The sequence below is a fragment of the Lacerta agilis genome, chromosome 6 (assembly GCF_009819535.1).
Source record: "Lacerta agilis isolate rLacAgi1 chromosome 6, rLacAgi1.pri, whole genome shotgun sequence".
Classification (NCBI taxonomy): domain Eukaryota; kingdom Metazoa; phylum Chordata; class Lepidosauria; order Squamata; family Lacertidae; genus Lacerta; species Lacerta agilis.
The window spans coordinates 36635980-36661855 of record NC_046317.1 but is presented as its reverse complement, the minus strand read 5'-3'; the positions used below and the strand labels follow the sequence as shown (position 1 = coordinate 36661855).

Sequence of the window (25876 nt, the reverse complement as noted above, 5' to 3'; positions counted from 1 at the left end):
ATCAATAATTGTTTGCTAAATAAAGAACCTTGTGTATGTGTTTGTCCTAAGCCTGATGCCAGTCATGGGAGAAGTACTGCATGTGGCTGTTCCATTGTGAATTGCACCCTGAAAGATTAGGGGATATGAAGTTTAATCTGAAAAAACCAGGAAGCTCACTAATACAGAGTCACTGGAACTGGTTCTCATTGGCTGCTTTCAGAACATGATAAAGTGTCATTTACCATGATGTGCCCAAGCCTAGGTGAACCTCTGGTCTGAATGCTGCACCCTCCCAACACCATAATGAAAAGAGGTGTTCATTTCCATTATTGATTAACCACAGTTTATTGTATCATTCAGCAGGAAAAAATGGGGTTATGAAGCTAGCTTGCTCCAGTAAACAATAGATAAAATTTAACCATGGTTTTAGGTTTGCGCTGTAGCACTAAACTGTGCTTAATTGAAATCAGATGCAAAAGCATCCAATCACATCCTGGCATGTGAACCATAGGAGGAAAGTGAAGAGTGTGAGTCCAAGACTCACCTGAGCTCATTCTTGTCATGATAAAGCATGGTTAATCACAGCATCCGACTGTAGCCATTATCTTTTCTAGGTGTTTTGCATGTTTTTCTACCCTTCTTCAATGCTAACAGCCAACAACCCAACTCTTTAAGCAGCTGTTTTTCTTGTAGCCTCTTTTCTTAATCGTCGTTTCTTTATTTTCTCCTCACACTCAAGCTGGGAACAAGGCATATTGTGGAAACAATGCAAGCTGCAGGGCACAGTGTCAACACTCTCTTCATGTGTGGTGGGCTGAGCAAGAACCCTCTCTTTGTGCAGATGCATGCAGACATCACTGGTAAGTTTTGAGGATACGGTTAAGGAACAGGACTACTACCACCGCGTTGTTGTTAAGGGGGAAGAGAACATACAGGCCTATAGCACGGGTCGGGAACTCTGTTCTGTACAAAAGGCTGCATTCTCCTCTGAGCAGCCTTCCTGGGGCCACATGCCAGTGGGAGGCAGGACCAGAGCTAAAGTGGGTGGAGCAATGAATGCAAATTTTATCTGTCTACAGCTCCTTAGTTTATATACAGATGCCCACAGCCATCTCTGCTCTCTGTCCAGACAAGCAAGAAACAGTGTCAGAGTTTTTGGACACTTTCCAGCTAGGCAAAACCATTTGGGGGGCAAGGAGGCCCAATTGTGGGTATGGTCTTTGCAGGGTGGGTGCGGCCTGGAAAATTCAAATGAGCAGAAAAAGAAGAAGGTTAGATTACTGTAACATGCGGGGTAGCCTAGCCTCAAGGTTCAGAAACTTCAGCTGGTGCAGAATTTAGCAGCTAGGATGCTCACCGGGACAAGATGGTTTGAGTATATCATGCCAATCCTGGCCCGACTGCACTGGCTGCTAGTTAGTTTCCAGGACGGATTAAAGTGCTGGTTTTGATCTGCAAAGCTTCAAACGTCTCAGGAACGCAATACCTCAAGGGCTGCCTCTCTCCATATGAACCGACCCGGACCATGAGATCATCATCTGAGGCCGTTCTTTGTGTGCCTCTTCTATGAGAAGTCTGGAGGGTGGTAACACAAGAACGGGCCTTTTCTACTGTGGTTCCCAGTTTGTGGAATAGTCTCCCCCGGGGAGGCTTGCCTGGTGCCTTTGTTAAATATCTTTAGGCACTGGGCAAAAACATTCCTTTTCTCTCAGGCCTTTGGCTAGTTAAGCAATCTATGGCTTTTTAAACTGGGGGTGTATTGTTTTTGTTTACTATTATGGTGTGTATTTTTGTGTTTTTATATTGTAAACCACCCTTTTATCTTCGCATGAAGGGCAGAATATAAATTTAATAATAATAATAATAATAATAATAAATGAGCTTGGTGGGCCACATTTGGCCACCTGACCTGATGTTCTTCAGTCCTGGCTTTTAGTATGATCAGCTGTGAAGGTTTTATAAATAAAATGCTCTAGTCCTATTAATAACTTTATAAACCATTGTCCATCTGTGCCTCATTAGAATAATTTACACAGAAAACATTTAGTCAGTATGAAAATATTTAGTCCAACCCGTCAGAATGTTCTCCAACATAACCTCACATTGATATGAATAGGTGTTGCCAAGGAGCAATGGTTGTGTGTAAGAGATGTTTCTGGAGGTTATGAAAAGGAGAACCAGAATTATCAAGGGCTTGAGCAACTCCTCTATGAAGAAAGGTTGCAGCATTTGGAACCTTTTAGTTTAGAGAAAAGGTGAGTGAGAGGGAACATTCAGAAAGAAAGTGGGTCATGAAAAGTACTTCACAGAGCACATTGCTAAACTCACTTCCACAGGCAGTGATGGCCACCAACCTAGATAACTTTAAAAGAGGATTAGACCAGGCTTCCTCAACCTCAGCCCTCCAGATGTTTTTGGCCTACAACTCCCATGATCCCTAGCTAGCAGGACCAGTAGTCAGGGATGATGGGAATTACAGTCTCAAAACATCTGGAGGGCCAAGGTTGAAGAAGCCTGGATTAGACCAATTCAATAAGGTTTATTGACAGTTACTAGCCATGATGGCTATGCTGTGACTTCACAATTGAAGGCAGTAATGCTTCTGAATACCAGTTGCTGGAAACCACGGGAGGGGAGACTGGTCTCGTGTCCTTGTCCTGCTTGCAGGTTTCTCACAAGCCTTTGGTTGGCCGCTGTGAGAAGAGGAATGCTGGATTTGATGGGCCATTGGCATGATCAGGCAAGCTCATATATATATAGGTTGAAAATAACTTGATTTCATCAATTGTCAGTTAATACCATTTGTTTGAGTGCGTCAAATCTGTGGCAGTAGGTTTGTAAGGGGGTTCCTTTAATTTACGGCAATGTTAATTGATTTGCAAGCTTTTGGCACTTTTTGAGACTCAAACTTTGCACGTTTTAACCAGCAGAAACTGCTTAATAAAATGCAATGTGCCCTGCTTTAGAGCAGTGTTTTTCAACCACTGTTCCGCGGCACACTAGTGTGCCGCGAGATGTTGCCTGGTGTTCCGTGGGGAAAATTGAAAAATTCGAAAGATTTGTGTTTATTTGATTCCTATTCAAGAGAATTACTTTATATATAGTCAATATAGGCACAGAGTTAATTTTTTTAACATTTTCTAATGGTGGTGTGCCTCCTGATTTTTTTCATGAAACAAGTGTGCCTTTGCCCAAAAAAGGTTGAAAAACACTGCTTTAGAGGATGTATTTTATGGAGCCTGCATGACAAAAATCTTTATAGGAAGTTAAGTGTTTGTAAGAAGAACACGTCCCAAATTCAGCTAAACCCAGCCTTTATCCAGGGCTATTTTTTAACATGCATTATGCTGTTATCCTATCTTTTTAACCTGTGGAAAACATTTTTCCTTTGTTCTACAGCTTTGAGAGGAAAAACAAAACTATGAACCATACAGATTCTTTTTCTCTCTCTCCTCCCCCCTTGCCCCCTTCTTAAGAAGAGCCAATGTGGTTTAGATCAAGTTTAAATCTTGGATTCTACTGTAGCTATTTAGCAGGGAGATTTGCATCACTTGAACATCAAACCAGACTTCCTACCTTGATGCAGGAAGAAAGATGGAAATCAGCATTATGTAATTACATTTCACAAAGGCAGAAAAGGTGAACCAAATGACACAAGGTCTTGACCTAGGCTAGATGTACGCAACAGACTATTGCCACAGTGGTGCTTTCTATTAGTCAAACAAGATTTTATCAAGTCCACACCTTTCCTTATCTAATTCAAATAGCCTTGGAATTGAGAGCTGCTTTCTGATGTCTAAAATTAAAGCTCTATTAATAGATAATTCTGATTAAATTTTAAACCAAGGTTCTTTGACTGTATCTAATGGCCACGTACAATGTAGGACAAAGAGGCCTTTCTGCGGCCTTGGAATTTTTCCTGTTTGTAGGAACTGTGACTGACGGGGGATGTCAGAGTTCATCTGACTAGAATGCTCCGGGTTCTCTTGCCCTCATTAAAATCTATCCGATAAAATAGTTAACATTCCTGTATCAATCCCCTATTCTTCCAGGAAAATTCTGAATATATTACTGTTAAATGCAAGCTCCCATTAGCCAATTATGCAGGCTACCAATAGATAATTTCATAGACCACTTAAAAGCCTCAGATTCATATTGTTCAGATGGTAAGATGAATGCATTCATTGTGAAGGCACTTGCAGAGTAGCAACACAAGCAGCCAAGTTTCAAAGTACATTTAAAACGTGCCAGCTGTAAACTCAATTCTTAATTTAGCTCTCTGATAAGTTTAAACAAGTTTCTGTGTCAAAACATTTTTGCCACTGAGAACCTCCATATTTCATCCACGCACTGTCTAGGGTCACTCTGCTTTCCAATGTCAGAACTAGCTGGGAGCAAAATAACCCTGAGTGGGAGGTTGGGGGAGAATTCCTGGGCAGCAGCAAAGTTAAGTTCTTCTTTCTTGCTCAACGTAAGAAGAGGCCTGCGGGATCAGACCAAAGGCCCATCTAGTCCAGCATTCTGTTCTCAAAGTGGTTGATAGGATGCCCATGGGAAGACCATAAGCAGAACATGAGTGCAGCTCTGTCCTCCAGACGTCTGTATGACTTGGGACATCTCTCGGGGTCATGTGAGAACCAGCATGTGTCTTCCTTTTTAAAGTTTCCATGTCATCTTCTCTGGTTCCTTGTCATTGTCTTGGCAAACTGGCAGCTCCTATTTTTCTATACACTGGCATGGTGCATACGTAAAACCCAAAAGGACACTCATGCCTCTGCAACCACAGAAAATGCCCCCAAGTACCTTATAAATACACCCAAGTGGCAATGCAATCACACAGGCGACCGTGCCAACAGAGGGTATACAGATAATAATCCTCCAGCTGTTTTGTTTTGTTTTGTTTTGTTTTGTTTTGCTTTTAATCGTGTTCACGCCGCCCCCACTTTGAGTATTCTAACAGATGTGTGTTGTTTTTGTCTAGGCATGCCTGTCGTCCTGGCCCACGAGGTGGAGTCTGTTTTGACGGGCGCTGCTATTCTCGGAGCCTGTGCTTCTAAAGATTTTGCTTCTCTGCAGGTATGTAATCAGAGGAAGTCTGGATGTGAAAGCTTAAACTCTGCACTTTTCTGCTTGGCCTTGCCTACATTATAATTTAGACAGGGTGGGGAGGAATTGTCCCCACCCTGTTCCTCACCAAGCCCAGCACTTTCATCCATAGGTCTATTAACTAGCTTGGCCTGGTTAGGTTAAATAAGGAAATGGGTCTCAAACAATTACATTAGTTTACTACAACTAGGACCTGCAGCAAACTGTCACGGTGCGGAATGCTCCTGTTCAGGACACCAGCCAGCCTATTATGCCCTTTCCATTTCTACTCCATTCCACTCATCCTCCTCCAAAGGGAAACAGCGTATCAGGATGATAATGGGTGAATTAAGATGGAATTGACCCTTTTTGCTGTAAAAATGGTGAGTCTGGCCCCAGGGTCTGGCCCACCCACTCGCTTGAATTTGACACTGCTCTAAAACAATTGTTACAGTAAAGTATGCTGTCTAATTAGGCAGATTTCTATATGTGGATATAAAACCCGGGCTTTAACTAGAACATTAAAACTCCACCGTTGGGTAATTTTGCCGAAGAAGAACTACCTTGGACATCTGGTCTCCATATGGCTGCTTTTCAAAGACTTTGGGAAGCCTTCTTTTTCTTATCTCTTGCCACCATATCTGCACCACAAGCAATGTTGTAGCAAAGGGGAATGTAAATGATGTGTCTCTTCACTGATGCACACCCACACGTGCAAAACGCCCATGGGGGGGGCACACACACCAAAATCTCTCCTTCCTTAATCTCTGGATTATCTCTTAGTTTCCGGAGAAGAGAAGGAAATCCTTCCTGAGCAAATGTTTGGCCATATATTATTCTTTTCATTTCTCCAAGCCTTCCCTTCATGGTAATGCCTTCTCATTTATTTTCTAGAAATGCAATAAAACAGACAGATTGTGACCTGCACAATGCAGGTGTCTTGTTGCTCAATAGAAATACTTGACACACCCTGGATGCTGAACACTCTATTCCACTCAGCATGTCAAGGATTGGTAATTATGTTTTATATAGTACTTGGTGAAGAAAGCGCTTTGCAGCCACATCCCAAAAAATCTTTTCCCAGTTGATTCTTAAATAAGAGTAGCCTATCCAGTGTTCCGATGACAATAGCTCATATTTTCAGGTGGAGAACGTGGGCTGAGAGCGAGTTGGAATATGAGCAAAAAAATCCCAATTCATTTCTCTACAACTGATGACTGATAATGGGCATTAAGGTTTAAATGATATTAAGTGACTCATAAGAGACTAGATTCAAATTTTACACTGCTGTAACAGTGTTGCGCTTTTGAGTAGAACTGGAGAACTGAACAAGGTGGAAAATTTACGAGGTTTTGAAGACGCAGACGTCGACACGGAATGGTGGGGGAAGGACTCTCTCTCCTTTGAACTCTTCTGAACTCTTTTGAGTCCGGTTAGAAGAAGAACAAAGCTGAAGGAAAAATCTCCAATTTTCCCCGCGGTAAAATGGGTGTGGAGAAGTGAAACTTACAGCAGAGTATACTAACTTGGGGGTTCTCCTTTGGAAGCCAGGTCGCTAAACTGCTGAGACTTCAAAGGGAAAGACATTGGTAGCTGGTGTGGTGACTTCTTTTTTCTCCTTCTTTCTCCTTTCTTCTCCACAAGTTATCTTCATATATAGAACCAGCTTTCATACAGATCAAGAGACTCTAATTGTAAAGGGTATATGTTGGTATGGTGATTGGCAGGACTCTAAACACCGTTTTGTAGTGCTCAGCCTACGGACTGTTTATGTGTTATAAGGCTGACTGCAAAGGAGAAATAAGATAAGCCTGTAAGGAGCAGGAAAGGAGGAAGCGGGAGGGAGTAAAGTTTAAAGTGAAAAATAAGGGACTGCAGTAATATAAACTGCGAATATGGCTCATAAAACCCAAAAAGTGAACACACCAGGAGATAGAAGGTCTTCTAAAGCAGACATAGAAGGAGAAGGAGAACTGGCAAAAATTTTGGCAGAAATAAGGGAAATAAGGAGAGAAGTTAAAGAAACAGTCAAAGAGAGTGAAAAAAATATTGGAGAAAAACTGGCAGAATTAGCAACGGATCTATCTGGACAAATGAAAGAGTTGCACAATAAGGTGCATGTGGTTGAGGAACAACAAAAAAGAGTACAAAAAGAGATAAAAGAAAATAAAAAGGAGAGAGAAAAGATGAAAGGACAGATAGAAGAGCTTTCTAAAGTACAAGAAAGTACACTAGACAGTCTTGCTCTTTTGGAGATGAACCAAAAAGCATTAAATTTAAAATTCCGTGGTATTCCAGAAAAAGAGGGGGAGGATATTAGAACCAAGCTGATAACCGAATTAGCAAATTTACTAGCAGTGAAAGAAGAAGAGTTGGAACAAGGGGTTACAAATATTTTTAGAATAAAAGTACCCCATCAAAACTCAGCAGTGGCCAGAGGATTGGAGAAGATCAGTCTACATCCCAATCCCAAAGAAGGGCAGTGCCAAAGAATGCTCCAACTACCGCACAATTGCACTCATTTCACACGCTAGCAAGGTCATGCTTAAAATTCTACAAGGCAGGCTTAAGCAGTATGTGGACCGAGAACTCCCAGAAGTGCAAGCTGGATTTCGAAGGGGCAGAGGAACCAGAGACCAAATTGCAAACATGCGCTGGATTATGGAGAAAGCCAGAGAATTCCAGAAAAACATCTACTTCTGCTTCATTGACTATGCAAAAGCATTTGACTGTGTCGACCACAGCAAACTATGGCAAGTTCTTAAAGAAATGGGAGTGCCGGATCACCTCATTTGTCTCCTGAGAAATCTCTATGTGGGACAAGAAGCTACAGTTAGAACTGGATATGGAACAACTGATTGGTTCAAAATTGGGAAAGGAGTACGACAAGGCTGTATATTGTCTCCCTGCTTATTTAACTTATATGCAGAATTCATCATGCGAAAGGCTGGACTGGATGAATCCCCAACCGGAATTAAGATTGGCGGAAAAAATATCAACAACCTCAGATATGCTGATGATACTACCTTGATGGCAGAAAGTGAGGAAGAATTAAAGAACCTTTTAATGAGGGTGAAAGAAGAGAGTGCAAAATATGGTCTGAAGCTCAACATCAAAAAAACTAAGCTCATGGCCACTGGTCCCATCACCTCCTGGCAAATAGAAGGGGAAGAAATGGAGGCAGTGAGAGATTTCACTTTCTTGGGTTCCATGATCACTGTAGATGGTGACAGCAGTCACGAAATTAGAAGACGCCTGCTTCTTGGGAGAAAAGCAATGACAAACCTAGACAGCATCTTAAAAAGCAAAGACATCACCTTGCCAACAAAGGTCCGTATAGTTAAAGCTATGGTTTTCCCAGTAGTAATGTATGGAAGTGAGAGCTGGACCATAAAGAAGGCTGATCGCCGTAGAATTGATGCTTTTGAATTATGGTGCTGGAGGAGACTCTTGAGAGTCCCATGGACTGCAAGAAGATCAAACCTATCCATTCTCAAAGAAATCAGCCCTGAGTACTCACTAGAAGGACAGATCCTGAAGTTGAGGCTCCAGTACTTTGGTCACCTCATGAGAAGAGAAGAATCCCTAGAAAAGACCCTGATGTTGGGAAAGATGGAGGGCACAAGGAAAAGGGGACGACAGAGGATGAGATGGTTGGACAGTGTTCTCGAAGCTACTAACATGAGTTTGGCCAAACTGCGAGAGGCAGTGAAGGATAGGTGTGCCTGGCGTGCTCTGGTCCATGGGGTCACGAAGAGTCGGACACGACTGAACGACTGAACAACAACAACAACCCCATCAACAGAACAGACCTAAAAAGACATATCCTGGAGACTGTCTAGTGACATTTAATTCAATAGAGAGAAGAAACACAATATTACAGAAAGCTAGAGAAGGCAAATTAATTATGGATGGAAAGAAAATTGTGGTGTTTAGAGACATCCCAAATCATTTTTTGAAAAAGAGGAATGGATATAAAGAGCTAATTAACATTTTAAACGCAGAGAAAATAAAATTTCGCTGGGAGTACCCAGAGGGAGTTTCGTTCTACTATAAAGAAAAGAAACATAAGATAAGGTCAGAGTTAGAATTAAAAAAATTTGGAAGAAGATACAAAGAACTCCGCAGAGGGACAGAGGAAGAAGACGAGGATGATGAGGAGGAAGGAATTATTGAAGAAGAACAGACACAACCAATGTCTGAGAATTAATTTTCGAAACTCTGTAATAAAAATATTTAATTGAATATCAAAAATGACTATAAAATGTATATCATGGAATACAAATGGCTTAAACGATAAGGCCAAGAGGAATAGGGTGTCTTATGTGTTAAATAAACTGAATGCAGACATAATATGTCTGCAAGAAACCCACATTACCAGGAAACACAATAGGCTTTTGAAAAATTATAAATTAGGAAATGAATTTATATCATCAGATGTACAAAAAAAAAGAGGAGTGGTGTTATATATTAAAAGTAAATATTCTGCTCAACAAAAATTTAAGGATAATGAAGGAAGGATTATAGGAGTGGAAGTTCAGCTGGAAGGTCAGACGTATTTGGTGGTGGGGATTTATGCCCCCAATGACAAAAAAACTGAATTTTATGCAAAATTAAGAAAAATCTTGATAGAGCATGTGGACTATAAAACTATAATAATGGGTGACTTCAATGGAGTTCCCTCAGCGGAAATGGACAGGTCAAGTAAGAAACGGAAAACAAATTTAGGGAAATTACCAAGGACTTTTGAGCAGATAATAGAACAGAATGAGATTGTGGACATATGGCGTTTTAAAAACCCAACGGTTAAACAATTCACCTTTTACTCAGAACCAAAGCAAAGCTGGAGCAGAATAGACCAGATCTGGATCTCTAAAGAATTAACAACTAAAGTTAAAAGGGTAGAGATACTACCGAAAACCATATCAGACCACAATGCGGTCATGTTAGAGTTTGAAAATTTAAGACCTAAACAATTAAGTTGGCGGTTGAATGAAAGTATTTTAGATAACAACGAAATTCTTGAAAGATCTAAAGAACAGCTGAAAACATACTTTGAGTTAAATCTGAACAAAGGGACTGACGTGAATGTGGTCTGGGACGCCAGTAAGGCGGTTATGAGGGGGTTTTTCATACAACAAAGCTCTATACTCAAAAAGAAAAGAGAAAAAAATAAGGAGGAGATACTATTTAAAATAAAGGAAGTAGAAAAGCGAATGACAGAAAAACCGACAGACTTAAAACTAAAACAAACCTATAAGTTGTTACAAATACAAATTAATACTTTGATAAATCAGGAAGTGGAATGGAGAATAAAAATACTAAAACAGAAAAATTTTGAAAACGCAAATAAGGCAGGGAAATGGTTATCATGGAAATTAAAGAAAAGAAGGGCACAGAGTACGATTAATAAACTGATTGATAACAATGTAATAGCAGATAAACAAAAAGAGATAAAAAAACATCTTCCTCAAGTATTATAAGGAGTTATATAGAGCACCAATAAAATCAATTGACAAGATAAAAAGTTATTTACAACAACATAAATTAAGACAACTGACACAAGAAGAAACGGATCTACTAGAGAAGCAGATTACGGAAGAAGAAATTTCAGAGGTAATAAAACAAGGGAAAAATGAAAAAGCCCCGGGACCGGATGGTATCTCAATAAAATATTATAAACAACTAAAACAACAGCTGGTCTCACCACTGAAAGAAGTTATGAATAATATCTTGGAAAAGGGACAGTTGCCTCGGTCTTGGGAAGAGGCACATATTACGCTTATCCCAAAGCAAGACTCTGACCTTACAAATGTAAGGAACTATAGGCCAATATCATTGTTAAATAACGATTATAAACTGTTTACTAGCATCTTGGCCTTAAGACTGAAAAAGATTTTGACGAACTTTATCCACCAGGACCAGGCGGGTTTTCTCCCGGGGCGGCATGTGAAAAATAATATACGAACAATGTTGAACATCATCGACTACCTAGATTTGAGGATCAACAAGCCAGCAGCACTAATTTTCTTAGATGCTGAGAAAGCATTTGACAACCTGTCTTGGACCTTTATGAAAACAAATTTGGAAATTTTAGGATTTGGCACTAAATTTAGAAGAGGTATAGACGCAATATATAAAGAACAAAAAGCGAGTTTAATTGTAAATAATGATTTGACGCAAAATTTCAATATTAGTAAAGGTACAAGGCAAGGTTGTCCACTTTCCCCTCTCCTATTCATACTAACTTTGGAGGTCCTATTACAAAGGATTAGAACATCACCGCAAATTAAAGGTATAAGATATGGAACGAAAGAATATAAACTTAAAGCATATGCTGATGACATTGTTATTACAATTGAAGAACCACAGTTTTGTATTGGAGAGACCTTGAAGGTAATTACGGAATTTGGTGATCTGGCAGGCTTAAAAATCAATAAAAATAAAACAAAAATGATGACTAAAAACCTAAAGGGACAATATTTAGAACAAATCCAAAGAGACACGGAAATTGAGATGGTTAAAAAGATCAAATATCTAGGTATCTGGTTAAGTCAAAAAAACGTAAACTTATTTAATGATAATTACGTGTCGCTCTGGAAAGAAATTAGAAACAAGTTAGAAATATGGGGAAGACTGAACCTATCATTCCTAGGGAGGATAGCGGCTATCAAGATGTCGATCCTACCTAAGGTTCTTTTTCTCTTTCAAAACCTACCCATTATAACCAACCAAAAGTATTTCAGAGAGTGGCAAAAGATCATTTCAAAATATGTCTGGCAAGGGAAGAAGCCAAGAATCGCATACAAATTACTAACAGATAAAAAGACAAGAGGAGGCTTTTCACTACCTGACTTTAAGATCTATTTTGAGGCAGCATGTATTGACTGGTTGGGAGAATGGTTAAGATTGAAAAATACTGATATACTGGATCTGGAGGGGGTAGGTAATAGGTTCGGATGGCATGCCTACCTTTGGTACAACAAGGTAGAGGTACATAAAGGTTTTTTAAATCATACCATCAGGAAACCACTTTTTCAGGTATGGAGCAAATATAAAGACTGGTTTGAGGCCAAGACACCTGGTTGGGTGTCACCACAGGAAGCCTATGCAATTATAAAACCTGACATAGAAGGGAGCTGGTTAACTTACAATGAATTAATAGAATTGGAAAATAACACACAAGTGATGAAGGCATATGAAAAAATAAAAGGGAAGGTGAGAAGTTGGTTGGAGTATCATCAATTGCATAGTGTTTTCTTAAAAGATAAAAAAATAAAAGGCTTCAAACAAGAGAAGTCATGGTTGGAAAAAGAGGTTATTCAAAACAACATCAAAGTACTATCTAAAGCCTATGATTACCTACTGGAATGGAACCTGAAAGATGAGGAGGTCAAGGTGGTGATGACAAGGTGGGCTATCGACATCGGGCACAATATTGAATTTGTTAAATGGACTCATTTATGGAATAGTAGTTGGAAATTTACGGCATGTTCATCACTAAAAGAAAACCTGTATAAAATGATGTACCGTTGGTATCTCACTCCAATTAAATTAAGGAAAATGTTCAAAACAGGAACTAAGTATTGTTGGAAATGTGAGGTACATGACGGGGAGTTCTTCCATCTGTGGTGGACGTGTGACCCAGTAAAGCATTACTGGGAAATTATATACAATGAGCTCAAGAAAATATTGAAATACACCTTTAAAAAACTACCGGAGGCTTTCCTTCTAGGAATGGTAGGAACAGAAATAAAAAAAATAGACCATAAGTTTTTTCTATATGCGACAACAGCGGCGAGGCTTTTGCTGGCCCAGGTCTGGAAAACGAAGCAAATTCCAACGCTTCAGCAGTGGCAACAAAAAACTACTGAATATATGCAAATAGCAAGGATGACAACGAGGGTCAGGCAACAGGGAGAGGAAACATTTAAAAACGAATGGGGAAAATACAAGGAATATTTAGATAAGATATGCAAATTGTGAAAGATTGACATACAACTCAAGGTGTACAAAGTTCACGGAAAATGTATTGTAAATTTTTAGTTTACAAACGGAATTATTATTTTTATTATATGAGAGATTTGTAATGTTATAGAAATGAGATTTGGTAAATAAAAAGAAATAGGAAGAAAATCGACGTGCGAATTTCAGAAACAAGACATAAAGAAGACATAACATGAAAGAAAGGAAGTCTACAGACATAGTTTGGAATTGTATGTTTCATATGTTAATACTTTATTTTGTGTTCATTAAGGTTTTGAATGTAAAGTTTTATGTTTGGTATTCAATCAAAATCAATAAAAAATTATATTCAAAAAAAAAAAAAAGATAATGGGCATTAAATGGCCTGAATTGGTGATCATTCCTCTATGGCTTATTTTCCCAGACAGCTGCAAGATTGTATACATTTCAATGGGATCTTCAGAATAGAATTGCATGCTCCAGCTCCACTATGTTTCTTCAAGACCCATCTGTTGCTGCTGCTTGGCTAAGCAGCTCTGGAGGTCTACAATTTCCCTTCTCTTAACTCTTTCCTTGTCCATCATTTTCTTCCTTCAGCTCCTCCCCGAAACCAGTTGCTTTCCTCCAGCTCAGGTCCCAGGTCCATGTTCGTGATAGAAACAGACCTGGATCCCTTGCTGGAGGAGGGCAGCAGGGAGAGAGTGTTTGTTGGAGGAGGAAAGCAGAGGGTGAGGCTAAAGATTCAAGCGCCATTCTTGGGCCCTTTGCTTATCCACAGGCAGCAGGGTTCTGTGGATGTGCTTCGAAGGCACACTGGAAGTGCGGAAATGAACCTGTAGCTCCACCCTCAGTTTAGCTGCCAAAGAGCCAGCTCCTGCTTTTGCAAAGCAATCCACTCCTACAATTCTGATATACAGTATACAAGTCACAATGTCAGGGGAATGAACAAGACCCTGTCTTATTTGGCAATAGCCCAGTTTTATTCTTCACCATAACTAACTTTTTTGGACAGAGTTTATATATTTGGGATTAGGATTATTACCGGTATTGCTTTATTTTTTTAAAAAATGCTGTGTATTGTTCTACTGTGCATTAAATCAGTTCAGTTGTGTTTATGCAACCTAATGGCCAACTTCCTTTTCATCTTGATTTCCTAAAGTGGACTTTGCTTACTAAGAATTCAGAGAGCTGTGTACAGGGAAGAAGAGATACTGATAGTAATTTACTGGAATCAGTGAACTTGTTGAGACAGAAAATTAGAGGAAGAGAGCATGGAGTCTGAGCAAGCTGATTTTAGATTGGTGGCGTTCCTTCCAAAGGCTGGTGGAAGTACCGGTCCTGCAGTGATAGCAACCCCCCCCCCCCCCGCTGTGAACTTTTGGCACGTCTCTTAATAACAACTTATCTATTAAGTCATTAACTGCAGTTCAAAAGAGTTAATTGTAATAATAGCTTTCCCCTCTGGAAAGATGTTTAATGACAATGGCAATTTGGCTAGGCTACAAAGAGGCTTGGATGCTCAGGCAAACAAGTAGATATTGCGCCTTTGTGCTTCAATATCAGGCAGTGCTATTTGCACAACAGGTTGTGCACATGGAACGTCCCCTGACAGCTGAGTGAGTGGAAGGACCCTTCCCATGGTGGGTGGCTTTCTGCACTGAATTTTCGGCTTCACCAAGCAAGCTGCTGTTTGTTGAAACGCTTCCAATACTGAGACTTTCCTGCAAATTTAACAGCCTTGAGATCATGAAGATACATGAACCCAAGGCTGCCATTACTTTTCCAGAGTGCCAAGCAGTTCTCCTGATCTGTAGCCACCCCTACTGTTCTTTTATTTTGTTTGACTGTATACCTTTAAAAGAGGAGGAAGAGGTAGGCACGATGTTTTAATAGCTGAGTAGACCACATTGGAAGAACCATAGACACAACTGACTTGTGTCTATTGACTCAGTCCAAGTCTCCTTCACTCATCTCATAAAAAAAACAACTAACAAACTCTTATATAAGCCAGGATAAATTCCTAATTAGTTGCTGTAATCATCTTGTGTAAACATAATACTGAAAAAGAAAAGTTAATTAATCATTTTGTTGGCTTGCTGTTAATACATCTCTTACTCAAAGTCTCTCGGAGTGTCAAGACATATCTTAATTTCTATTTCTTTGATCATGGGGCTGTTGTTGGGCAAAGAAGAGAGAGATGAGGTTCTGAAAAGTCGTGCTGGCAGGCAGAACTAGGTTAAGATGCCCTAATCACCTTGTTTCATTATTTGCCAAAGGAACTGGGCTAAGTTCACACTTGCATTGTCAGGCTATAATTTAAAACAGAGTTAACTAAGAACATTTTGGATAAGAACAAGTGCTTTCTTTTTTCCTTAATGCTCTGGATAGATACTCTGGGTTTCTTTTTACTGATTTGGTCAATACCCTTCCCCACAGAAGCAGAAGCCATTCTTTTTACCTATGGACCAAATGGGGAAAGTGAATGCACACATCACAAAAAGCAGCCTCAGTATGGATATAGGGACCATTTTCATAACCTAGCGCAAAACTCAGGATTTCCTGCGTGAGGCCAGCTGACATTGTTAATGGCACAAGGTAGAACTAGTGCATCCTTCACTGGCAGTTACTTTGATGCGCCTGTTGGTTTCCCTGTCAAGTTTTTTGTTCTCTGGTTTGTCTGGCAACAGATTTGCCAGGGAGAACTCTTTTCTAATAATAAAGATGAGAAACATTTCTGACAATGATACTAGTTTGTTTCCTGTATTCTACCTAGTCCCTATTGTAAAATGGTTTATACTTCTGGTAGCTCTCATCTTGACATGATACTAAAGGAACCTCTGCTTCTCTAATTGTTCATCAAGAATCAAGATCTCAAAAGTGCTTGGATTCGCTGCTAGCAGACTCTTCTTAAATTCCTCAAAAACTATTACCTTGACAGGGAATTTTAAAGAAGGCGAGGAAGTGGTATTATCTGTCCTCTTCCCTAGGGGTATCTTAAGATAGCTGTTATTTCATTCAGGGTATTTCTTCAAGAAAATAGAAACCTCATAACATGACTTGAGCTCTAAAAGTGCCCCCCTCTGCAGTATGGTTGGAATACCTTTGTTGGTGCATCCATTGCAGATTCATCTGATTCAGTAGCTAAGATCAGCCAACGTAATGCCACTTGCCCCATATATTTTTTTCATCACGTGTGCATTTGTACACACATGAAAAGAGTGTGCTTTGGTTCTGTAAGTGTCATAGTGATACGTGCACCAAGCAGATTGGATTTATTTGCAGCTCCCCCACTTGTGTGTATGCAAATTGACATTTCCTTTCATATAACTGCAGTTTTAGCCATATATATTTCAGCTCTCACATCATTGCTAATGGGGCTCTGTAGGAAGTTTTTTTTTTTTTTAAGGTATATGGTTTTCCTGTATGCTGGTATTGGACGAGCAATTCCTTGGCTGCTGGAGCAACTGACCTGGAGGCGTGCTGGGGGGGGGGAGGTCCCTACAATTTACAGATTCAGCATGGCTTTGGGATAGCGTGATGTTCTCACAAGCAGGTTCAGATCGTTAGCCTCATGTGCCGTTGCTGTTTACCTGACATATGATACGGGTTGACATCTGTTGCCCATCTCTCTTGCTGAGCACTTGCTTTGCTTTACTTACGGCTGTGCTTTGGTAGCGCCACCAGAAAAAAGAAAGAAAGATCTTTTATCCCTGTTCTTCTTGAGCAAAAGCAGCTTGCAGGTCACCCCTAGTTGTTAGGCTCGGCAACATTCTGTTATGCTGGTTTCTCCCCTAAGCAAATGAATCAGGGGCGGAATTTAAAGAACCCTGCCGACCCGTCCCCCAGCTCGAAAGCATTTCCATCAAAATGCTATGTCATCTATGTTAGGTGCTGTCATGCACTTGATGTATTACCAGATTGGTACGTGCTGTACAGTAGTGTTTTGTTAGTTGTTGCGCTGCATGATTTGTAGCCATTTTATACCTATAGCAATTAATAGATAAAAACTTGTCTAAGCAAAAGCTGCAGACTGTAACAGTGGTTCACAGTTGTCCCGGACTATAAAGTGCAGTGCAACAGCAATCAGTGCCTATAAAGAAGAATTAATTGCATTCACTTCAGCTTGGGCCTCCCCACTCTACGCATAATTGCCACGGGGATAGTTGGAGAGGGGCTAACCCTGCTTTCCCTGCATGCTGCGAAATGTGCATGGCAATTAGTCCCATTGATGTGAAAGGGACCTTTTCTCTAAGCCTAATTCTTGTATGTGTGTGGTCAGTTTTCAGGAGATGGAAACCAGGGAGGCAAGGACTAACCCTAAACTGCCATTCTTGCATGCTGCAAACCCGCACATAACCCCCACATGGCACATTTACAGCCAGATTTCTACCTTTTCCTGTAGCCCAGTTCAGCTGTAATAGTAAGCTATGGTTTAGTGGTACCTGCACAAGCTTTGGCGTTGTGTGCTCCTCACTCCTCTGGCACAGTTATATGGCAAACAGAAGCATCTGCTTCCATTGTAAAATAGGGTTGTATCCAAAGCACCAGCCCAGTCTGCAAATAATAAACTGAAGACGGGGTGTTTCCTGGTTCACTTTGCCGTTTCAGGTTAGGCAGAGGCCCTTAAGGTTAAGGAGTGATTTGAGGTTCCCATTTCTGTCCTTTGTTGCCAGGAAAGAGAGGGGAGAGGGGAGAAGCCCCACATTTACTCACTGGGCACTCTGGAAGGATGTGTTAATGTGAAGAACACAGCCAAGGCATTAGGTTTGGATTTCATACATTGTAATATATAAACCAATAGCCAATGGAACTTCACGTTACTCTGTTAAGTTTGTTAAATTTAAGTTTATCATTACTTTTTATGGTATTACACACAAACATAAATAAACACACACACACACAAAACTTAATGCTGCCATTTCTGAGGGCAGTGGTGGTGGGCTCTGACAGCTTCTGCTTTCACTTCAGTTTAAGGCACCAATTTAAGCATTAGAGGAGACACGAGGAAAGGTGAAGGAATACAGCCCACTGTCCTCAGAGGCACTGGCATTAAAAAATAGTTGTAGTTTTTAAAAAGAACACTCCTGCCTACGAACCTCTGGTGCCAATTGGCAAAGAGTAGGTTGGGTTCCCACTAACCAAAATGGCCACTCCCTGTTTTGTTTTTGTTTTGTTTTGTTTTGTTGGAGTGAAGGGACAACTTCAAGTTTCAGAGGTAAGCTTAGATTTTTTTTTTTTACCAGCTCTACTTCTATGCTAATCAGAGTTTATCATCACACTCAAACTCTGAAGAACTTTGATTAGTTTAAATTGTCGTTAGTGAGCAAGTCGGGGTCACAACCCGTGGTTTGAACCTGGCTTTCTTAAACTAAGTTTAAACAGAGTTCCCCTGAGTTTGTACATGGCGAGCTTAAATGTGCAAGTGGAAGCTTCCAGTTTCCATTTCGTCACTGTGCCTGAGGTGAGAGGCGAGCGCTCTTGGCTTGAGGGTTGCTCCTTGTAAACACTGTACAAAGCCATTGACTAGCATTATGTCTGAAAAGCAACTGTGTGATAAAACATGTTTGATGCTTCCTACTCACATGGGGTGAAAAGCAATGACAAACCTAGATGGCATCTTAAAAAGCAAAGACATCACCTTGCCGACAAAGGTCCGTATAGTTAAAGCTATGGTTTTCCCAGTAGTAATGTACGGAAGTGAGAGCTGGACCATCAAGAAGGCTGATCGCCGAAGAATTGATGCTTTTGAATTATGGTGCTGGAGGAGACTCTTGAGAGTCCCATGGACTGCAAGAAGATCAAACCTATCCATTCTCAAGGAAATCGGCCCTGAGTGCTCACTAGAAGGACAGATCCTGAAGTTGAGGCTCCAATACTTTGGCCACCTCATGAGAAGAGAAGACTCCCTAGAAAAGACCCTGATGTTGGGAAAGATGGAGGGCACAAGGAGAAGGGGACGACAGAGGATGTGATGGTTGGACAGTGTTCTCGAAGCGACTAGCATGAGTTTGGCCAAACTGCGGGAGGCAGTGAAGGATAGGCGTGCCTGGCGTGCTCTGGTCCATGGGGTCATGAAGAGTCGGACACGACTGAACAACTGAACAACAACAACAACAACTCACATGGGGCATGCCACAGTCTCAGGAATATGGTAAAGCAAACCAGTGGAGACTATTTAAAGTCTTCAAAGTAGATGGTTAAATGTGCAACTCTCATAAAAATTGTATCATTGAAATTACGTTTTTGGTATTGGCGGTTGGAGTTCAGTCTGACTTATCTGCTTGTTATTTCTGGGGTGTTTGGGTTTGTTTGTTTTTAACCCAGGCAGATTTTTGAATTTATTACTTACCATTTAGTAGTTAAGGATTTTAAAAAAACACACGCACAATTTATTACTTACCATTTATAGTTATGGACTGAGCAGGCTATAAAATCATTGGAAAATGCTACAGATACCCATTTACTGCATTTTTTAATATGTAAGGGTTCAGTAGGGGTTGGAGGTCATCCTGCCATTATTGTTATTTAACAATGACAGCTCTGTGCCAGCTGTTTGCTCAGTATTCTGCAAGCAGTAATGGAGGCACATCAATTCCAAGTATATTTTGTTTTATTTGAGCTTAGTTTAGATTTTTTAAAAAAAGTATTTTAATCTTTCCTGGTTTTGAGACAAGGCCCTCTTGGACTTGGACTCAGATGTAGCAACAAGATGCTGATCAACCAAGTAGCAAAAAACCACATTGCAATCCTAAGCACATTTACTTAAAAGTAATGCTCACTGCTGCAACAAAACATAACTTTATAAGCACAGACACTTTAGGTTTTCAGCCTTACGGCTGGTTATATGATGAGTAGGGCACTTGGTTCAGCCTGAGTCAGAGGTATGTGGGCCACCATTGTTATAAAAGCACTCCGAGAGAATTCCCATGCACTTGCAAAGTCCACCTGTCAGACAAAGCCAAGTGCCTTTTCCCAAATGTGCCAGCTCTACATATGGAGCAACATTTCAAAGAAAGTACCTCCCACATCCCTATCTGTAGCACAGTGAGGACTGAATGCATCCATGCCCAGTGCCTGCATTTGCTCTTCCTCTCCTTGGCCCTAATGCTTTATTCCTTCACTATTAATCCTGCCTGTGTGGTGTTGCTGAACCCCATGAAAAGTAACTAGCACCCCAATCTGAAACACGGTGCCCTTTGAAGTCACGTTATATGTTTGCTGCAGGGAAAACGGGTGTGACAGGAGTGTTTCCTGCAGAAATCACACCCATGAGCCCATGTCTGAGAACAGTGACTAGACTAGGGGACATGGGATGATTAAAGATAAGTGACTACAAGCCTGTATGACAACCCCATACAACACTGTTGTAACACTGACATTTTCCTTTTTAAAAAATATTTTTTATTTGATTTTACAAATATAAAATTATAACAATACAACCACACATCAACAGTTAAAGATTCCTCCGAATCTCTGGACTTCCCACCTTCCTCTCCATGGGTCCTATTGTTAAACCTTTTCTACTGCATCTTTTTCAGTAGTCCATGTTTTATATTATGTGGGGATTCTTTGCTGACTCCTCCCGTGTGCAGGACGAAGTTGGCCTCACACGGGGCACCAGTTGTGGGGTTAGACAGCCTGCGGACGGGATGGCCGGTAATCCTGGAGCCTGCTCCCACCGCGCCGTGGACGAAGAGAACCGCTGGCTGCAATCTGAAGGTTTTGAGTTCTGTGAGTTTGTGAAGATTGCCTCGTAGATGGTTGCAAGCGTCTGTCTGGTCCAAAAACTCCGAAGAGGAAAATAAGGCTAAAGGTGGCCAAAACTGAACGGCCAAATAAAAGACTTTAAAAGCAAGAATGAAAATAAAACTACGGAGACTGCAGTCTGGAGGGAAACGGCTTTGGCTGCCCTGCGTGGATGGTTTCGCTTTCGCTTTGCCTAGGCTTGTCACGCAACGTTCTTCTCACTGGGCTTTTCTGCGCGTTCTCCACCCCACAAACAGGGAGCGGCAGCTATTTATTGAGTGAACAACCAACGTCATAATCGATACATAAACCAATCACAACTCTGTTGCTGCCCTAAATTGGGCGGGAAGCAGATTAACTGACCATAGACTAATTCAAACTTTTGAGCCACTAATTAGCTGTGGAGGGATCCCAGCAGTGAATTGCCTGCCAGATCCTGCTACAACCTTTCCTTCCAGGTGGAAGGATACAGTAAAATTAAGCATATTTAAACACAAATAAACACAAATAACCACAGGTGCGAGCGCACCTGAAAAGTATATTCCCACAATATTACTCCATTATCTCCATAGTACTTGCTACAATTACAAGTGTTATTGCAATCCTGCTATTGTCGTCATCTGCTTACAGTGGTCTCCAAGATAAATTATAAATTTCCCCCATTCTTTGTTGAAGCTTTGGTCTTCTTGGTTCCTGAGCTTTCCGGTCAATTTTGCCATTTTGGCATAGTCCAACAGTTTAATTTGCCACTCTTCTCTGGTAGGCACTTTATCTTCTTTCCATCTTTAACACTGGCATTTTCCATAGAGGTAGGCAGAGCCACTGATTCCACATAGCCTGTTTAGAAAAGGGTGTTGGGATAAAATAGTTCAAGCATCCTGTTTATGACAGAGGTATGCCTATAAATCTCCCCCTAAAGGAGAGAGTGGAGTTACTGTTTAGACAAAGTATATAAATCATTGAAGACCATTGCTCCAGAACACACCAGTTTCCATAGTTAGATCAAAATATAATATGTATTCCAATAATACGTTATCACAATATTAAAACAATTACATGTTTAAAGTATTGTGGGATTAATTGAAGTTATCCAAAATTTGTAAAGTATTGGGATTTATTCTATATAGAGGCATAATTCCTCCTGAAACACGTTACAGTGAGAACCATTTTTTCAACTGCCGAGAAAATAGTGCAATTATAAAAATGAGGGTAGGGCAGGATAGCCGATGTTGTTGTCGTCATTTTATAGGTTCTCCAAGTTAACTGTCTCTTTTTCAGAGAGTGCCTTCCTTAATTATGTGTGCTGTATTACAGGCAAATTGAATAGTCTGGCCGCCCTCCCCTCTAGCTAAGCTGAAGGGAAACTTCAAGACGTATGCCAGAGAGTTGGAAACTCAATCCACCACATTAATTCCCCATCTGGGATTTGAACTCTTGCAATGCCAGTGCAGGAGATCAGAGTGTTCTGTAAGGAAACACAGGCATGTAGAGTCACTGTGCTAGCTGTCTGAAATGCCTGGGTGTTTTTTTGTGGTTTTTTTAATGAATTTTTTTTCAAAGGACACGATGATTACTTCGTCTGGGGATTTGACACCAGCAATCCGAACCACCAGGACATACTTCGGCAAGCCTTCCTCGTAAGGATGTTTGCTACCCCGCACGTACAATTTCTGCTCTTTATCTTGGAAGGTGGCAGTGACGGTCAGGCTGCAGTTCTAAGCATCCGTACACAGAAACATGCCCTACTGAAATCACTGAAGCTTCCTTTGGCCGAAACGTGAACGGCTTAGGAACACACGATTCTGTAACATGTTGAAACTGAGCAGCTGTGGATCAGGTCAGGAGGCCATTGGGAGCGCTGCAAATTTCCAATAGAAAGAGACAGAAAATGGCACACTCAATCTGGCACACTCATACTCAGCTGATTCAAAATTTGTGTGCATTGCTCTGGGTTACTAGTAGCTCAATACACGAATTGCCTCCATTAATATGTATTGGACGTGAGGTGGTTTAGACTCCTGTCATCATTTGATGCCATAACCATCTAATGATGGCCATACATGTGTGGATTTGCCTATAGCTGATATTTTAAACGTTGCCCCTCCTCCTAAATGAAACTACCCAGGCATAGAAATCAGCATCATAACCCCTGCTCTGTTCCCCCGCACACCTAAAAGCAGGTACAGTACGTGGTCACACAAGACAGGACAGGACCTTTTGAGTTTGGCACCTAGACTTTGAAATTCCTCTGAAGAAGTCTGCTTAGCCCTCTCCACTCTTGTTTCTTCCCCTACTAATTTTCTGTGGCTATTTTTCACCGGCTCTTATTTCAGTGTGGTTTTTTTCATTCAAATAATAGCTAGTTATTATTTCTGCTTATGTGAAGTCTTAGTCAAGAGAGATGTGGTTTCTTCTGCTAGTCAGCAGACCAGATGAGGGATCTGTATATGGTAGTAGATCTCCCACTTGGTGAGACAGACATATCGATGGGATTGTTTTGAGTATAGATGACTTTTGGTTTGTTATTAGTTTATTTTACACAATTAATACAAAACAAAGCATATGTATCAAAATATTACGAGAGAGAGAAGAAATATCCCACAAAATTTACAATATATTAGTTACTACAAAGATAATTATATACAATATACACAACTGCATAATAAAAAGAGTGGGCAATACAAATTGCATTTAGCTTATCAGTCTTCCTACTACAAACTTACCCTAATCATTAAACTTAAGATATTGATTAGAATAGATAGATTTACTCAAAACTGACAATTTAAGAAGGTTATTGACAAGCTGCAATGTATTCAGAGGAAGGCAACCAATATGAAAAAGGGAACAGTCGCTAGAGTTGGGTATGTTTAGCTCGGAAAAGAGGAGACTAAGAGGAGATCTGATAGCCACCTTCAAATATCTAAAGGGTTGTCACATGGAATATGGAGCAAGCTTGTTTTCTCCTGCTCCAGAGACCAGGACCCAAACCAATGGAATTAAGTTACAAGAAAGGAGATTCTGACTAAACATCAGGAAGAACTTTCTGACAGTAAGAGTTGTTCAACAGTAGAACAGACTGATTTGGGAGGTGGTGGAGTTTTTTGAGCAGAAGTTGGAAGGTCATCTGGCACATAGAATTTACGGTAGTTAAGATTCCTGCATCGCAGGGTTTTGGACTAGATAAGCCTCAGGGCCCCTTCCAACTCTACAATCCTTTTATTCTATGTACTTAGGATTTTCATCCATTTGAGTATACTTAAGAGTTGAACCCATTTTATATCTACAGCTCATTCCTCTAGTATTATAGCTGTGCTCTGACCTCTCAAAACAACTTTGCTGGTATTTTACTGAGGACAATACTGATTGGTTGGTGTGTGTTTTTCCTCTGTCCAAATGGCTTTTATTTATTGGCACAACATAGCTTATTATCTGTCTTTTAACTTCTCATAGATTAGGTTACAAGGGGAGGGAGGAGGGAGGAGAGTAGAGCTGAGCATTGATGGTAAATGAGATGTGTTAGCCTCTGTGATGGGAGATGTCACTTAGCTTAGGGGAACAGGATGATTAATTGCTCTAAAGAGGCGACATATTCTTGAAGCTCTTGGAAATAACAAAGAACTTGCTATTCATCTTATTTTTAAAACTTGATGCACCCATTTCTCTGTATTTTCGGGAAATGGGGGCTGAGCAATCTATTAATTTCGCAGGAGCTCCACCTGTGGAACAATAATTGAAGTGCAACACAAAGTTTTAGAAGCAGCTTTTCCAGTTAGCTTTTAATTTGTGGGTATTTGAAAAAAGGGGGGGACATCTGTGCAGAAGCAAGCAGTAAAGCAAGACAGCAGTCACAACATTTACACAGGAGGTGTAACTTAGGCTCCATCCACAGTATACATTTAAAGCTATATCATACCACATTAAGCAGCCATGGCTTCCCCCAAAGACTCCTGAGAACAGTAGCTTGTTAAAAGTGTTCCAGTTACAGGTGGGTAGCCGTGTTGGTCTGCCATAGTCGAAACAAAATAGAAAATTCTTTCCAGTAGCACCTTAGAGACCAACTGAGTTTGTTCTTGGTATGAGCTTTCGTGTGCATGCACACGAAAGCTCATACCAAGAACAAACTCAGTTGGTCTCTAAGGTGCTACTGGAAAGAATTTTCTATTTTGTTAAAAGTGCTGAGAGTTGGTCTCCTCACAGAGAACCAGTTTCCAGAGTGGTTTAACAATCAGTCCATCTTTCCAGGGAACTCTGGATTGATCTTAGGGGAGAAAACTAAGCTACCGGTATGTGTGGCAACTGTATTTGATAGACTTTGGAGCCCTTATGCAAACATGTTTCAGTGGGGAAGGAGGAAGCCAATTTATAATGGGGATGTCCGCTTCCCAGGCATATAAATCAGTATTTCTGTTTCTCTTCATTTTCATGCCATGTCTGTATGGTAGTAAATTATTTTCTGCCTATGAAATGCCATAGGAGTCAGGTCCTAAATTTCATTCTGGAACCACATGGTGCTTGTGTTTCAGGACGTGCTCGTTCTGTCTTCTACCATGTTGCTAGCAGGCAGGCATAGCCTGTAGTAACACTAGTCCTTAGTTCCAGTTACAGGTGGGTAGCCGTGTTGGTCTGCCATAGTCAAAACAAAATCGAAAATTCTTTCTAGTAGCACCTTAGAGACCAACTGAGTTTGTTCCTGGTATGAGCTTTCGTGTATCTGAAGAAGTGTGCATGCGCACGAAAGCTCATACCAGGAACAAACTCAGTTGGTCTCTAAGGTGCTACTAGAAAGAATTTTCGATTTTGTTTTGACTAGTCCTTAGTGAATAAGGTGGTCGTGGCTTCAGTCCCTTTCAGAAACGGGCTCTTTGACACGCTCTGCATCTGAATTCTACCCTGAGCAAAAGGTGATTAAGTTTAGCTCATTGGCAAAAACGTGTTTGAGAGTCGCATAAAGGCATTTTTAGGGCCTTTGGAGAAATTTGAATGTAAGTTTCAGAGGACTACTTCTATACAGGTAAAACATTCCTTTCTCTCTCATCGCTTCCATGGTGCTCACAGTCCTTCCCTTGCCCCGTTGGATCCATGGCTCATCAGAAGGAGC

The 25876-nt window shown here is 40.7% G+C and overlaps 1 protein-coding gene across 6 annotated transcripts in view; it reads left to right on the top strand.

The window, feature by feature from the left end:
• FGGY (FGGY carbohydrate kinase domain containing) overlaps nucleotides 1-25876 on the top strand; it is a 150743-nt gene that overhangs the window by 104138 nt on the left and 20729 nt on the right. For all 6 annotated transcript variants that reach the window (XM_033151980.1, XM_033151983.1, XM_033151979.1 and 3 more), the window contains 2 exons: nucleotides 722-842; nucleotides 4964-5058. In XM_033151980.1, the coding sequence (XP_033007871.1) occupies nucleotides 722-842; nucleotides 4964-5058 (216 nt within the window). The remainder of the gene's footprint in view (nucleotides 1-721; nucleotides 843-4963; nucleotides 5059-25876) is intronic.